Source organism: Carassius carassius, chromosome 16 (genome assembly GCF_963082965.1).
Source record: "Carassius carassius chromosome 16, fCarCar2.1, whole genome shotgun sequence".
NCBI classification, from domain to species: Eukaryota; Metazoa; Chordata; class Actinopteri; order Cypriniformes; family Cyprinidae; genus Carassius; species Carassius carassius.
The window spans coordinates 22,159,499-22,175,591 of NC_081770.1; the positions used below are offsets into that span (position 1 = coordinate 22,159,499).

Here is a 16,093-nt window from a genome sequence, read left to right on the forward strand (position 1 = left end):
ATTTTATACAGGCCTGAATAAAAAATGTACTGCACAAAGTTTCACATTAAGTGTTTTCCCCAGAGAAAACCATATTTTAAAAAAGTGAGAGAGTTGAGTTTCAATATTTGTGGCTTGGTGATGTTCTCCCCTCCAGGTCTTCGAGCCACAAGACAGAAAACTATGAAAAGGTTTGGTGGGAGGTGTTATGATGTTACAATTATATTCTATATTCCAGTTGGGTTGATTCTCCTAAACCGTGTTTAAAAACCATTCTTTCTTTTTCCAGGACTTTGACTTACTTGGCTGGTTCCCATGGAAATATGTGGACTATAGGCAATCTCAATATCTCACAACAAGGTGAAAGGCCTGATAAACCGGCTCTGCCAGTGAAGACAAAAGACCCAAGAGCCCAAGAAAGAGGAGTGTCAAATACCCGCACAGCTATTCAAGAAGTTAACGCCACTTGTAACTTCTAAAACAGGTTTTGTACCTTTTTTTTTTGCCTGAAACTGGATGTTTTTCTTCTATTTGATACTCAAAACTAATAATCCACACTTATCTGCTGAAGCCACTCTTGGCAAGTACTGTAAATTCCATTCAATGCCAATATTAGTTGTTTATATGCAGCTTTTAGGTTTACAGTCACTTTAGCGCGCATTCCACTGACAAACGGAAGTGTTTCAAAACGTAGTAAGGTGTCTACATAGACAGCATGCTTGAGAGATATGATGCCAAAAAATGCTGAGTAGCACAAGTCTAGGGGCGCGTTCACATCGGGCGCGTTCTTCTCGGCAGGATTTTCGGCTTATGTACGCATGCGTCACACGCGAGCTTGCGTCGCGTCTCGAGCGTTTCGCGTCAAACGAATAACTTTTGAGAACTCACCTCTGGACCCTTGAGTTCTACTTGTCTAGCACCTTTCAAACACAAGAACGCGCCCCCTAAGATGCCCAAACCGCTGACTAAGTAGGCAGCTGACTGGATTTTGAGACAGCCCATATTCACACTGAGAGTCCGCTTTCAAAAAGGACTTTCCTGAATTGCAGGTAGACCCATCTGAAGCCAAGGAGGGGGAAAAATCATGTGACGCTTACAGAAGAATTTGGATATTTTAGGGGGGAAGTTTTTGAGAAAAATTTCTTCAAGAGAAAGAAGTTGGTTCCAACCCAGTCCGTCTCAGAGAGAATAATGGATCGTGTTTCGTAAAGGCATTGCTGGCTCCGTACAGGTGTGTCGACGAATGCAGGTAAACGATTCTTCGCGTTTATGTTGTAAACACTATTTAGTTTTGTTTCCGTCTTTAAAGGTATTATTAAAAGCCTCTGCGCACCTACAATTAGTATATGGCTTCTTTTTTTCTCAGGGGAAGTCCAAGATTGTGAAATGTGTTTAGATTTCAGTAGATGGCTATCAAAATTACACAAAAGTTGGTTTTCTCCTGAATAGTCTTTTATACGCATATGCGTGCATCCTATAAGTAGGTATTATTGAATTTTATACATATGAGGCGAAGCTACAACAGCCTACTTATGATGGAAGTTCGGCTCATTTCAGCGAATCGGTTCTTTCGGTTCGAAAACGTCAGTCGACCTTCTGAAGAACCTCTTTGATCTATGGATCGATCCAGACTGCTTCTGTGAACCGGTTCAATTGATTCACTAAAAAAAAGTTTAGACTCAAAACAAAACCGCTGTTGCATTATTCCATATACTGTCATATTTTCTTAATAAAAATTACATTGAATGGGATATGTATCTGTTCATGCCTCTTTAGAAAGCTGAAGGGTTGTTTTTGTCCTGTAGAGGAGATGGGGGGCTGCTGGAGATGGTGCTACACGACCTGCAGCTGTTGCTTGCCCGAAGATGAGAAGAATGCCATCGCCATACACAACGAAATCAAACGAATCCTTGCAGATCAGAAGAAACGAGAACGCAGAGAAATCAAAGTGCTCCTACTGGGTGAGATATCTCTACATAGTAAACTGTTTAGGTATTTTAAAACTATTAGAAGCACAACTATGGACACTGAAGACATCTGCCAAGGAGCTGCCTGAGTTCTTTAAATGTCAAGCATCAAGTGAGTCATCTTAACTGTGAAGGGAGTGAAAATAGCCTGCTTGTTTATGCATGTTCCTTCCAAAGCATTGAAATCGAAATATGCATTTTGAAAACAAACAATATACTGTTATGTTTGTGTGTGTGATTATGTATGTACAACCTAGAATGTTGTGGCAAGTTAAATTGATGGATGATGTTGAGGTGTTTTAACTGCTTGACATGTCACATTACCTACCCATTTTTGCCGTGGCTCCTATTTGGAGATAGTACGAATGATCTCTTTAGCACGTGACGTCCTAAGCGACACATTCTTGAGAGACCAAGTGATCAGGGCATGCATGACTTTTAATATTTCTGCTCGTTGTCATAGTGGAGTGGGTAAAGACTGCTCGCACACTGATTTGATTTGATGTGACGTGTGATTGTTTGCCCGTCAAATATTTGCGGTTTGAGAAACGGCGAGAACAGCCTGAGTCACTGATAACTGGTCTGCCTAAATCACTTAAACCCAAACAATACGAGAGGAACAGTTGTAGAGTTCACAGCCGAGAAAGTCCCCCGATGTCTGCGGGACACCTCAGTTTAGAGACATCCAAACCCGTCCGGCTGCATACTTTCTGACAGCTGTCAGTCTAAGAATGACACTCTTTGAATCCTCTGTTAACAGGACTGATAACATTCCTTTGTGTACGAAGAAAGCCTGAACTGTTATCATCTGCACATTGCGTTGCATTTTTTTTTCGGTTCTCCATTTTTGGCATTCCATGACCTGGTTTCAGATCTACAGTAGTATTTGACAGCCCCTTTCGGCTTCATGTAATATTGATTTATTTATTCTGGATTTCAGGCACTGGAGAAAGCGGGAAGACGACTTTTATCAAGCAGATGAGGATTATTCATGGCAAGGGCTTTTCCGAAGAAGACCGGCGTGGCTACACTAAACTGGTTTTCCAAAATATCTTCACAGCGATGAAGGCTCTGACGGCAGCCATGAACACCCTAAGGATTCCCTATGCTAACCCTCAAAACGAGGTGACCTGCCAGAGAAAATCTCGAATCGTTTATGAATTTTGTTTAAAATTAAGTGCAAAGCAGTCCATTGAAACAATCAGTGAAAGCAGAATTTACACAAGCATGCACGACCTGTTTCAGACACAAGTTTGAGATTACTACTGGATTTCTATGAGCAGGATAGTTCGATCAGATGAACTCATGCCAAATTTGACCAAAAACTAACTTGAATTATTTGCCTTTTTTGCTTTTTTTCAACACTAAACATACAATATAATGTGTGCGATTACAGTCGTCCTTTCAAATAGAGCAGAAATCTAGAAAGCATCCATGCAATATTTATATAAACAAGGCTGATTTGTTGCCATCGATGTCCATAGATCTATGGGAAACAGTTTCAGGAAGTGGAGATCCGTCAGATGGCACATTTGGACAGAATGTATGTGGACGCGATCCACCGTCTTTGGGCTGACGAGGGGATCAAGGCCTGTTACAGTCGTCGTAGAGAGTTCCAGCTTCTGGACTCCACAGATTAGTGAGTATATGTGTCAAAAAACATCATCATAACCCTGACACAAAGCCTTATATCATTCTAAAGGGGCAGATTTTACAATAACGAGCAGTTGACTGTTTATTACATGAAAACATCATGAATAAATCAACATATGTGGCCATGAAATATTAATTTGAGAGACCGCTGTATAATACAAGAAGCTGAATTTGAATATCCATGACATTTCTGTCGAATGTAGCATTTGAAGCATGTATGTTCTTAGATTTAGAATGATGAATGAATGCTGATGTCATCTAATATATACATGAATTCATTTGGAATGTTGTATTATGATATTAATTTATTAAGTCTAAAAGGATCTGTATTAGCTGTGTTATTAATATACTATATTATTAATAATCATTGCATGAATAACCAAATTAAATTGTATATATATATATATATTTATTTAAATCTAGTATTTATATTTTATAATTAGAATATAATTAGGAATTTATATTATTCATAGATGTTATCTGTTATATGATTTTGTTAGCTAATTAATTTTATTAAATCATATATAATTAGTATTACAACTATATCTAACATATTAAAATGACTGTTATTACATCATTGCTTACATATAATATTAATACTAATATGTTCATGCTAACATGCTAACAAATTTTTTTTTATTTTTTTTGTTCAAATGTTTATAAATATAATGTTTATGATCGAAACCCAAAAATGGTTTGTGCAGATCCACGTAGCACCATTGGAGGGCAATACAGCTGTATCTTTAGACAAGTCCAAACAAGTCAGTACTGCAGCAAACCATTCGGTTGCATTAAATATGAATGAGTTTTCTTTCTTTTATTTTAGTCATATATTATTAACACATTTTCACTTTTCAGTTGTTATAAGAAGAATAATGTGTGCTTTTGTCTTAATGTGGTGAATGCTCACATTGAATCACGCTTGAATTAAGGCAGTGCTGCTTATTTTTGAGCACATCTCCTGTAAAGTAGATCAGCGTGTTCTTGTTAATTGTTACCTAATCACTCCTTTACACAGTTCTGCATGTCCTTCTCGTTCTCTCCTCCTGCTTCCCTGATCGAGTTTTCAGTTCTACAAACCTGGCTGTGATAAGAAACACAAACAAACCAGGAGGCTTAATTAAACTGCCGTCTAAAGCACAAACAGCAATAAAGCAAAAGGCAAACATCATAGCACTTTATCACACTCACACAGTTCTGAAATGTTACAATGAAGTATGTGTTGGATATATATATATTTTTTAGCTATATGACAAATTTGGACCGTATTGCGGCCCCAGACTTCGTCCCAAATGCCCAGGATGTGCTACGAGTCCGATTCCCCACCACAGGCATCAACGACTACTCCTTCACTGTGGAGAAAATCACCCTCAGGTACCGTAATGGACATATTTTATCTAATTAAAAATGTTTTGTTTTTTTGCTAAAATTTGCTCACTCTCAGGCCATCTAAGATGTAGATGAGTTTGTTTCTTCATGAAAACAGATTTGGAGAAATTTAGCATTACATCACTTGCATGATCACTGATGGATGCTCTATGATGAAGTGAATGGGTGCCGTAAGAACAAGAGCCCAAACAGCTAATAAATACATAACAATAATCCACAAGTCATCCACACCACTCCAATCCATCAATTAACATCTTGTGAAGAAACAAATCCATCATTAAGGCGTTTTAAACCGTCACTTCTGGCCATAATCCGTAATAATGCTTCCTCAAGTGTAAAAGAGATTCAAGATTCAAGATTTTTATTCGTCACATACAAAATTATATATAGCATATATAACCAGCAGTGAAATGTGAGTCAGGTCCGCTCCATGGACAGTGCAATTATTAAAGAAAACAACACAGATGAAAATATACATAAATATAGCTATGTAAGAATGAAATAAAAGTAAACAATAAAAATATAAGAGTAAAATATAAAAAAAGATGTATATTGTAGAATTAAATATAGAATGCAAAATAATGTGCATGAAAGTAAACTGTAGTCTTAAATATTAAGATATACAGGGATGTACAATGTGCATATGTGCATTATACTGTAGTCTTAAATATTAAGTTACACAGGAATGTACAAGAAGCAAATGTGCAAACAGGTTGACACTGTCAGTGTGTCTATGTGAGGTAGTGAATGATGAATATCTTACTGATAAAGTGTACATTAAGTGGAGGCATGAGGATGTTAAGAGGCTGGTTTTGAGTTTAAAAGTGAAAAGATGGTTACTGGGGTGGGTGGAGTCTTTGATGATTTTAGCAGCTCAGCTTCTGCAGCATTTGAGGTAGATGTCCTGCAGACCCTGAAATGCGCTCAGCTAAGTAAGTGCACAACTCTCTGCAGGGCTTTGCAGTCTTGACTGGAGCTGTTCCCATACCACACTGAGATACACTGAGTCAATACACTTTCTATAGCCCCAGAATAGAACGTTTTCAGGATTGCTGGTGAGACCCTGAATTTCCTCAGCTGTCGCAGATGGTACAGTCTTTGCCTGGCTTTATTAACCTGTGTTTGAATGTGAGTAGTCCAAGTCAGGTCCTCGGAGATGTTTACACCAAGGTACTTGAAGCTGCTCACCCTCTCCCCAGGGGTCCCGCTGATCATAAGAGGTGTATAGGGCTGCTGCTGTCTCTTCCTGAAGTCCACAATCAGTTCTTTAGTTTTGCTCACATTCAGAGAGAGACAGTTGTCCTGGCACCATGATGTTAATTTCTCTACCTCATCCAAGTATGCGGTCTCATTATTGTTGTGAATGAGGCCCAGAACCACAGTATCATCAGCAAATTTGATTATAGATGTAGAGCTGTGCAAAGACACGCAGTCATGTGTGTAGAGAGAGTAGAGCAGGGGACTCAGGACACAGCCCTGTGGGGCTCCTATGTTCAGGGTGATGGAGCTGGAGGTGTACTGCCCTAGTTTCACCACTTGAGGTCTGCCGGTGAGGAAATCAAGAATCCAGTTGCAGAGTGAAGAATTCAGGCCGAGGTCTATGAGTTTAGAAGCTAGCTTTAAGGGGACTATAGTATTAAAAGCTGAGCTATTGTCAATAAATAGCAGCCTTACGTAGTTCCTGTTATTGCTGTCAATGTGTGTGAGAGAAGAGTGCAGGATGTGAAAGATGGCATCATCATTGGATCTGTTTGGGCGATAGGCAAACTGAAGAGGGTCCAAAGTATCTGGGATGGAGGAGCAGATGACGTTTTTAACCAGTCCCTCAAAGACCTTCATGACTATTGATGTGAGGACAACTGGACGATAGCCATTCAGACAAGAGGGTTTATTGTTCTTAGACACAGGGATGATGACAGATTTTTTGAATGAGGTGGGAACCACCAATGTAGCAAGAGACTCATTAAAAATGGATGTAAACAAACCAGCGAGTTGATCAGCACAGGACCGCAGACCACGGCCAGAAATCCCATCAGGTCCGGCTGCTTTCCTTACATTCACTCGCTTTAGTGCCCTCCGAACCTCGTCCTCCGACACGGTGATCGCATGATGATCGCTGATCTGACTGCTGCTTCCTGACGCGCTGATCGGCAGACTCACACTGCTTAGATTGCTAAAAGTCTCCTCATCTGAATCAGGAGAGAAAAATGCACGTCAAGAGCAGTTTACAAGTGAAAACAGTTATTAAAAATTATGTGAGTAACAGATATATTGAAAAACAAATGTGAATTTTGACGTGAGATGACAACAGGAGGATGGTCTTTATCACTAAAGGAAGTGTTGTTATGGATTGTGGACTCATATTTTGGCCAGAAGTGACCGTTTAAAGTTAAAACACCCTTAATGATGGATTTGTTTGTTACAAACACACAGCTTTTCACTTCACGAGGCGTTAACTGATGGACTTGAGGGGTGTGGATTACTTGTGGATTTACTTGTGGTGATGTTTTTATCAGCTGTTTTTATCAGACTCTCATTCTGACGGCACCCATTCACTGCAGAGCATCCATCGGTGAGCAAGTGACGTAATGTAATGCTAAATTTCTCCAAATCTGTTCTGAAGACAAAACAAGCTCATCTATATCTTGAATGGCCTGAGGCTGAGTACATTTTCAACAAAATCTCATTTTTTGGGTGAACTATTCCTTTAATCCACAAACCCCCTGCAGTCCCCTCACAAACATCCAGGGGTCCTCGAACCCCTGGTGTCAGAAGAGTGGTGCTCAGTAATAAGATTTAATTTCTGCCTGGCAACCACCTAGAAACCCACAGCAGCAGCATAGCAATGTGCTAAAAGTCCAAGCCTTGCTTACACTCATATTTTATTCAGAACACTTAAAAAAAAAAAATGTATAAAGAAAGATGATGTGAGTCGAATACCTGACACAATCCTGTATATTTTGAGGTAGACATGCTTGATATATGACAGCAAGGAAGTATGAACAAATAATAGGGGTTGACGGTTAGTGTTCAATGTTTTTGGTTTAAACAGAAAGTTTCAAGAATAAACAACAGAATAATTTAATCCCTAAATCTTACCACTTTTTTGGGGGGTTTTTTCCCTGAAGGATTGTGGATGTGGGTGGCCAGAAGTCCGAGAGGAGGAAATGGATCCATTGCTTTGAGAATGTGACGTCGCTCATATTTTTAGCCTCCCTCAGCGAGTACGACCAGGTGCTCGAGGAGAATAACAAGGAGGTGAGCGTCTGTCTGAATCTCTCTTGTCCTAAATAATCGATTGCTTTAATCAGTCTGTTTTAGGTTTGGACTTGGATCAGCACTGAGGCATATTTCACCGCAACTCAAAAGACAAAAAGAAATGTGCACATTTCTAATTTGCACACAGATATGAAGCCTGTTTTTATAATCAGTAACTTGCTGTGACATTATGTAATTAATTAGCTAATTAAAACTAATTACTAACTAAAATGTTAATTAAAACTTATTTACCAAAAATAAATAATATACAAATGATAAAAAAAAAAAAAATTATATATTTATAGCAGCTAAATAAGCCGGTTGCTGTGATGTCTGTTAATCAAAAATAATAATAATAAAAAAAAAGGAAATCAATAACTTTTGTAGCTTTAAGGATTCATCTATATTTAATTTAGAAATTTAATAACTTTTCAATTTCTGTATATTTTATTACTTGCTGAAAGGCACAGGTAAAAAACATTTACAATAATGGGTTTATGTGAAGATTGTTTTAAGTTCACTTAAGATATTTTTTTATATTAAAGATTTTTATTATAATGTTGAAGGGATCTAGTAAGTGGTTAAATATTAGGAAAAAAGAACAATTTTATAGAGACATATTGGTATTTGTATAAGTGATACTCACCTTCAGACATGAAAATATAATAAATATGCTGACTATGTTGTTTCTACATTAATTTGAAGATGGAATGTGAAATTATTGCAATATAAAAGTATATTTAAAAATGTGCGATTACTTGTGATTAATTTATTTTTGTTAATCGATTGACAGCACTTAATATATAATATTAGTGCTGTCAATCGATAAAAAAATACATTAATATTTAATATATATATATATATACATTTTGTTTATTTAATTGTCTAATTTAATAAATTAGAGGATCATTATTTGAATAATATTAAATAAGCCTTATTAAATTAATTTCACTACAACAAATTCCAAACACAGTTTTGTTTTCATATTAAAATAGGCTTTTAATTGTCATGAAAATAAGGTCACAATGCAATGGCTCTAAAATAGGCTTAATTTTATTAATGCAAAGACTTTTTTTTTCTTCTTTTTTTCTTTTTTTGACATTGAGGTGAAACACGACCCAGACATTTCTAGACAGATTCACATTCTGTTGTTTCACGTTTGTTTGCACCTTCCCTGAAACGCTCCTTCCTGTTCTTTTCCCATGCAACACTGATAAATTGCGTAATCTCTTGTCTCTCTCATTTAATTAACTTCTGCTGCGAATGCTTGCTCTCCCCGACTCCAGAACCGCATGAAAGAAAGCTTGTCACTCTTCTACACCACCATCCACTCGCCATGGTTCGCCAGCTCCTCCATCATCCTCTTCCTAAACAAGATGGACATCCTGGAGGAAAAGATCAAGACCTCAGACCTAAAAAGTTACTTCGGAGGGTTTGACGGTATGGAAATAAGTATTTGTGCACCAACAATTCAGTAAATCAGCCCCAACCTGCCCTGCCCCTTAAAAAGAAATATTATGGCTGGCTAGGAAACAGAATTGACAATGCAGTTGAAACAGGTTTTGCTTCACAGCAGATGGTGTAGGACAGATGTTAGTTTCTTAGTGCTGATATGGAGGCAGTATTCATTTTGATGGCTTTAGAACTCTCCCCCCGTTACCAACAGCAACCAATAGCCAGTTCGGTGCATTTAATCTTTGAGATTTAAAGATAGACAGTCTGTTATGGTTGAATTTAAAGAGACAGTACGCCTAAAAAGACTAATTCTATTGAGATATATTATAAACTGTAATTTATTGCTGTGATGCAAAGCTGAATTTTCAGCATCTTTAGTGTCACGTGATCCTTCAGAAATCCTTCTAATGTTCTGATTTGCTGCTTAATCGTTATCAGTATTTTTGGTGCTCACTCAGTTATTAATAACGGTTCAAGACATTAACACTTTTTTTAAAACCAATATTAAATTATATTTTAGAAATTATTTAATTATATTCTGGTGATGGCAAAGCTAAATTTTCAGTGTTACCATTAAAAAAGGTTCAGAGGTATGATACTTTTATCCAGCTAGGATGCATTAAATTGTTTACGTTTATAATGTTACCAAAGATTTCTCAAAATTCTAAACTTCTAAACTTTGCATTCATCAAAGAATCCTGATGAAAATGTATCACACTTTCCACAAAACTATCAAGCGGCACGACTGTGTTCAAGATCGATGATAATAAGAAATGTTTCGTACTCAGCATAACCAGTTTATTAGAATAATTTCCTAAGGATCGTGTGACACTGAATAATACCCGAATAATGGCTGCTGTTTTAACCTGTAATAATTTTTACTGAACAAATACATCCAGAAAAAATCAAGCTGTTTTTGATCAAATAAACCCAGCCTTGTTTGGAAAAGAGCTGCGTGAACATTCTGCTAAACATCTCCATTTGTGCTTTACAAAGGAAAGTCAGTCAGACAGGGCCAGTAGAAGACGACTGAGTGATCTGTCCCTTTAATGCAACATTAACCAAATGAAACCGCTACGAACTTTGAGCTCTAAAAGGGTTAAACATTCATTCTCAAGCAGGAGCTCTTAATAGTGATTTGAAGAATGTCTTTCTCTCGGTTTACTTTTTATTGGGCCTGCCTCTGTAATTTGCATGTGCTCCTCCCAGTTCAATCGCTCTTACCTTCCAAGCTTGTACTAACTCCTCCCCTCCTCTGTGCTTTGGTGCCACCTTCAGGCAAACGCCGGGATCCGCAAGACGCCATGGACTTCATTCGCAATATGTATAAACAGAGGGCTTTGAGAACGGAGACAAAGGAGTGCAAAAACATCTACCCTCACTTCACCTGCGCCACGGACACCAATAACATCCGCATGGTTTTCAATGACGTGAAAGACACTGTCCTTATCAAGTCTCTGCAGGAATATGGAGTGCTCTGACTGCCAGCCTAATAAACTGAGCTTGAAGGGATGCACAGTTGATGGCTTGAACTGTTTTTCCTTGTGCCACCTCTATGCAGCCTTCCATTTCTTTGTGGTTCGCTCCATCTATTCCTATATTCCTACTTTGTCATTTTGGTGGATTAAAACATCAGATTCTTACGGTATGACGCACGTTCTTCAAACTAGATCATTGCAAGTCCCCTACTTAAAGAGACATCACTCTGAAGGAATGAGGAAGCTATGACTGTCACAGGAACGCCACACAGCAGGCAGATTTTCAGCGTGTATCGGTTTCGAGGGGGTGGCAGGAATTTTACACATTATAGCTGCAGGCAAGAATGAACTGAGAAACACAAAGCAACGTTTGACCCAGATATGTGACTTTACTGATTACTTGGAGAAAGAGGGTGGAGAGGTTCTTTTCAAATAGGACCTAAAAGTAATATGGAAGCCCGTTTCTGCCAAAGAAATGAATAAATAATAGATAACTAATAATGAATAAGCATAAAAAATATAACCTGCTGCTAAGACAAGTCTGAAAGTGTACAATATTGTGAGAAGTCGCAACTGCTAGAAAAAAAGCGTTTACACTTTATTTTAAGGTGTCCTTGTTACAGTGTAATTGTACATTTGTACTACATGTGCTTACTATATGGTTAAGATTAGGTTTGGCTTAGGGGTACTTGTGTGTAGTTATGCGTAATTTATTGTTATTATAATAGCAAGTACATGTAACCTTAAAAGAAAGTGTTACCAAAAAAAGTACGAATTGTGAGATAACATCGCAATGAATGTTTTTTTTTTTATATGGTGGTGGAAATAAAAATGAGAAGAATTGCGAGAAATAAAGTCAGAATAATTGCCAGTTTATATATATATATATATATATATATATATATATATATATATGTGTGTGTGTGTGTGTGTGTGTGTGTGTGTGTATATATAAATTATATCACAATAGTGAGAAATAAAGTCAGAATCCTTGACGGAAACAGGCTTCCATAATTTTCTTTCTGTTACATGGAGTAATTTTTTTAATTACACAAACAGAAACCAGATTGTTACAAAAAAGTTGGGGTCTTAAATTCAAAATTTTTTCCAAAAAAATCTCACTCTTTGTAATCTGTAATATTTTTTTTGGTCTCACTTTATATGAACTACTATGTGCTTACATTTAAATGAATCTTTTGATACAATGTACTTATTGTGTACATGCATGTTTTTTTTTTACATCGTACTTATATTGTAATAGATACCTACGTGTAATTAGATCTGAAATTACATTTATAATTACACTATTGACCATCCCTTGAACCTTAACCCACCCTTAAACCTACCCATACCACCAAAGCTGTCCCTAACCTTACGTATCCCACCTTAATAGCAGCAGAAGTGTTTTGCAATGCAATATGAACACAATAAGTACATTGTGCTTATTTTTTGATGCATGTACATAGTAGTTAAGGCCACTTAATATTAAGTGGGAACTATTTTTCTTTTAGAGCAAGAAATGCTCTTACATATTTGCTCAAAATAGAGGTAACACTGTTACTTTCATGTCAAATGTATGAATTCACAATGCATATATATATATATATATATTTAAGCATTTAAATTGACCCAGTCCATCTGCAGTAATTAAAATTAAAATCAGACACTTTACATAATTTCTAATACTGGTGTGCTCACTATGAATCATTTGTTTTGCAATATATTTAAAACTTTAAATTTAACTTAAGGCCTTTGTTTATAAACCAAGAATCACACAGACACTAAATCAAGAAAAAATATTTTATTTTTATATATTTTATCTTTCTCAACAAATGGTTGATGAAAAAATATGAAATATTGATTGTAAACCTCAGAAGGTAAAAATTACATTTGTATTAATTTAGTTTATTTTCTGTACATTTTGATTTCTCACTCTATTTATGTGATCTGCAACTGTCAACAAAATTTGGCAACCCTGTTATTATTAAATTGTTTCTAAATAGAATATAAATACAATTTACATTTAACTTTTCTTATTTCTTACTGATAAACATGAAAAAACAAAACATTCTGGATTTTTTTATAAACTGGATTTATTATAAACATAAATTTAATTTTAGATTTCCCTCAAATATATATATATTTGCTTATTTTCTTTTCACATTAAAATGGGTAACAGGGTTGAAGTTAGAGTTTTATGGATGCAGTTAACAATACAAAAAAATTTAGAAAATACAATGAAATCATTTACTTTGCATGCTGCAGGCCTCCTATACGAAGTGCTGTTATATGTTATATAACATGTTATATAAAAATAGTTATGCTATGTAAAAATAGCTTGTAAATTATTTTTATTTTTGCCTTTTAAAAACCAAAGTGTACCCTATACACGGAAAGTGCCTTTAATTGTAGCATTGATATACTGGTTTTCTGTTGTTGTTGGTTTTTTTTGTTTTTTTTTTCTCAAATTTGTTTTCCAACTCCACCCTTTTATGATGCCAGGCAAAAAGCGAGACAAGAATGATGCGATGGACTACATCAGTGCCCTGTACCTCGAACAAGCTTTAAACCGTGAAAATCGAGTACGGAAGTGCATTTACAAACACTTTACCTGTGCCACCGACACCGACAACATCCGCAAGGTCTTCGAGGATGTCAAGAGAACCGTTCTCGTCAAGGAACTGCTGTCATATGGTATGCTTTAAGATGCAGAGCGGACAATCTGAACTGATTCCTGGAAAGACAAAACAATCGTTAAGATCACTAGGGATGTTATAAAATGGTTGAATGGATATCTTTATTCATGTAAATACAGTTGATTTAACTTCCCTGACTGATTAATTGCACTTGCATTTGAAAATAATTTGTTACAATTTTTTTTGTTTTTTGCATTTGTATTTGCTTCATTACACTGAAATTAATTTCCATACCAAAACAGAATATCACAAAATCTGACAAAGTGACCGAAATATTTGTTGAGATTGACAAAAATGTCAGTATGTTCGTGGTAAAATTGCATGATCTCTTTGATTAAACTTTGCTAAATGAGAATCAAGTACTTCATGTTTTTATATTTGCACACAATAAACCAAATAAGTACTGAGAACTGTAAAGTCATCTATACAGTTAAAATAATGCAAGAAATTTTTTTAAATGAAAACAAAATAAATTTGAAAATGACTATTATTTAACTTCATATAATTACCTTCACATTATTTATTTACCAGTATTCTTTTTAATAGTTAACTTTAAGTTGAACTATTTTTGAATTTTTCAGATCATCAGTCATCAAAGCTTTGTAAATATTGCTCACAGACATGGAGATTTAGTTTAATTTTCAATTTCAAGCTGATTACTCACTAAAAACTTCCAAAGATTGTTTTAATGCCATTTCATTTCTAATTTTGACTTGACAAAGTGGTTATAAAAGTTTGAGTTGTTCTTTTTTTAATAGTCTTCCCATTATCAGCATTCTATTCTTCATTAAGACTGATTAAAAAAATGCGGGAGGTAGGATTTATCACATGAACCAATCATAGCCAATTATAACATCCAATAATATTGCAATGGAAGCATTGCCTTAACGTGACTTTCACCCATTCATTCTCTATTTCCCACCACTAAACTTACGCCACACTTTAGGGGGTCTGTTAAAACTTAATGGGCTCAAGGGAGGCAAGCGAGACCTTACTGCTGGTGCTGCAAGTTGGACAGTGTTTCTTTAGAAAAACGAGTAATAATTTTGTAATATTGGCATTGCTTTATTTTTGTACTACAATTTTTTTTTCTTATCTAATGTTTTGAATATTTTTATTTGCCTCCTTGGACGAAACACCCCTGGTATATAAAAATATTACAATTATACCTATACAAGAACATACAAATATGAAGAATATCAATATGATTTCAAAAGAAGAAAGACCTGTATTTATGCAGAAAGTATCTAAAAATGTCTGGTTCCCAAAAGATCTGCTCTGCTGCGCTCCGTCCTGCAGCTTGAGGATATGCCTCTAATCCCCTTGCTTCGCTTTCTCATCCACACCACAATCTGGAAGCAGTATTTTATGGGTTTTAGGCAGAGCACATTAAAGGGGTCATATGGTGTGATTTAAATTTTTCCTTTCTCTTTGGAGTGTTACAAGCTCTTGGTGCATGACGAAGATCTGTAAAGTTGCAAAGACTAAAGTCTCAAATCCAAAGAGATATTCTTTATCAAAGTTAAGACTCTGCCACGCCCCCTAAAACACCTCGTTTAAACACGCCCCACATGTCTACGTCAATATGTGGAAATATTTGCGTAATGCCGCCCAAATGTTCACGCTAAGAAAGAAGGCATGGTTTCAGTAACCGCAGTTAGTGTTGAAGCAGCCATGTCAGGGAGAAGCTGTGTATATCTTGGTGAAAGCAAGAGCACTTTATTTGGCTTTCTGAAAGTAGATGCATTTAGAAATCTTTAAGATTACTGACAACAGAACAGCAACACATTTTATGGACGACAATTTCGTGAACCTAAGAGAGGAGGTAATTTTGACTTTGCTGCAACAGTCTGGTGCTTCTGGATCAGCTACTGGAAGTATGTTTTGTTACTAGTTTAAGTATTTGCTATTGAATGTTCAAATGCAGAGTTTTGTGCATCGCAAAAGTGAGTGAGAGAGAGAGAGAGACCGTCACATCACAGAATCAGCTGTCTTAACCGTCCGTGGCTTGTGTACTGCAAACACATACGAGCTTCATCACTGTGTCTGTCACACGTTTCTGTTCCACTTTCGGGCTTGAACTGATGATAAAACTAAGGACATTATTAAATGTCTTTACATTTATTTTGAAAGAAGAAGCTCACGATTATGGAAAGGGGCGTTACATTTCTGACTAGTGCTTGCAGTGTTCGGCCAATCACAAAACACTGGGTCAGTT

General features: G+C 36.4%; 1 protein-coding gene and 1 long non-coding RNA gene across 4 annotated transcripts in view; one reads left to right on the forward strand and one right to left on the reverse strand.

The window, feature by feature from the left end:
- LOC132159923 (guanine nucleotide-binding protein subunit alpha-11-like) lies at positions 1-14,094 on the forward strand. Of its 3 annotated transcripts, none has more exons than XM_059569597.1 (8): positions 1-463; positions 1,785-1,940; positions 2,887-3,071; positions 3,431-3,585; positions 4,845-4,973; positions 8,117-8,246; positions 9,533-9,686; positions 10,980-11,222. In XM_059569597.1, exons 2-8 carry the CDS (start codon positions 1,790-1,792, stop codon positions 11,180-11,182), a joined length of 1,107 nt encoding a protein of 368 aa, XP_059425580.1. In that variant the 5' UTR covers positions 1-463; positions 1,785-1,789; the 3' UTR covers positions 11,183-11,222. The 3 variants fall into 3 exon arrangements, with proteins under 3 accessions (XP_059425580.1, XP_059425579.1, XP_059425578.1); XM_059569596.1 differs by lacking the exons at positions 1-463; positions 10,980-11,222 and adding exons at positions 498-1,228; positions 13,682-14,094; XM_059569595.1 differs by lacking the exon at positions 1-463 and adding an exon at positions 505-1,228.
- LOC132159924 (uncharacterized) overlaps positions 8,130-16,093 on the reverse strand; it is a 24,470-nt gene continuing 16,506 nt past the window's right edge. The window contains exons 3-5 of the long non-coding RNA XR_009437920.1: positions 13,791-13,913; positions 9,416-9,631; positions 8,130-8,225 (exon numbers count right to left, since the gene is read on the reverse strand). This is a non-coding gene — a long non-coding RNA (uncharacterized LOC132159924). The remainder of the gene's footprint in view (positions 8,226-9,415; positions 9,632-13,790; positions 13,914-16,093) is intronic.

What these genes read in the sequence shown, in the direction of transcription:
- LOC132159923 (XM_059569597.1), top strand. Translation starts at nt 1,790, where the DNA reads ATGGGGGGCTGCTGGAGATGGTGCTACACGACCTGCAGCTGTTGCTTG. An exon ending in GTGGAGAAAATCACCCTCAG is followed by an intron (nt 4,974 to 8,116) that starts GTACCGTAATGG and finishes TTTTCCCTGAAG; the next exon opens with GATTGTGGATGTGGGTGGCC. An exon ending in TCGAGGAGAATAACAAGGAG is followed by an intron (nt 8,247 to 9,532) that starts GTGAGCGTCTGT and finishes CCCCGACTCCAG; the next exon opens with AACCGCATGAAAGAAAGCTT.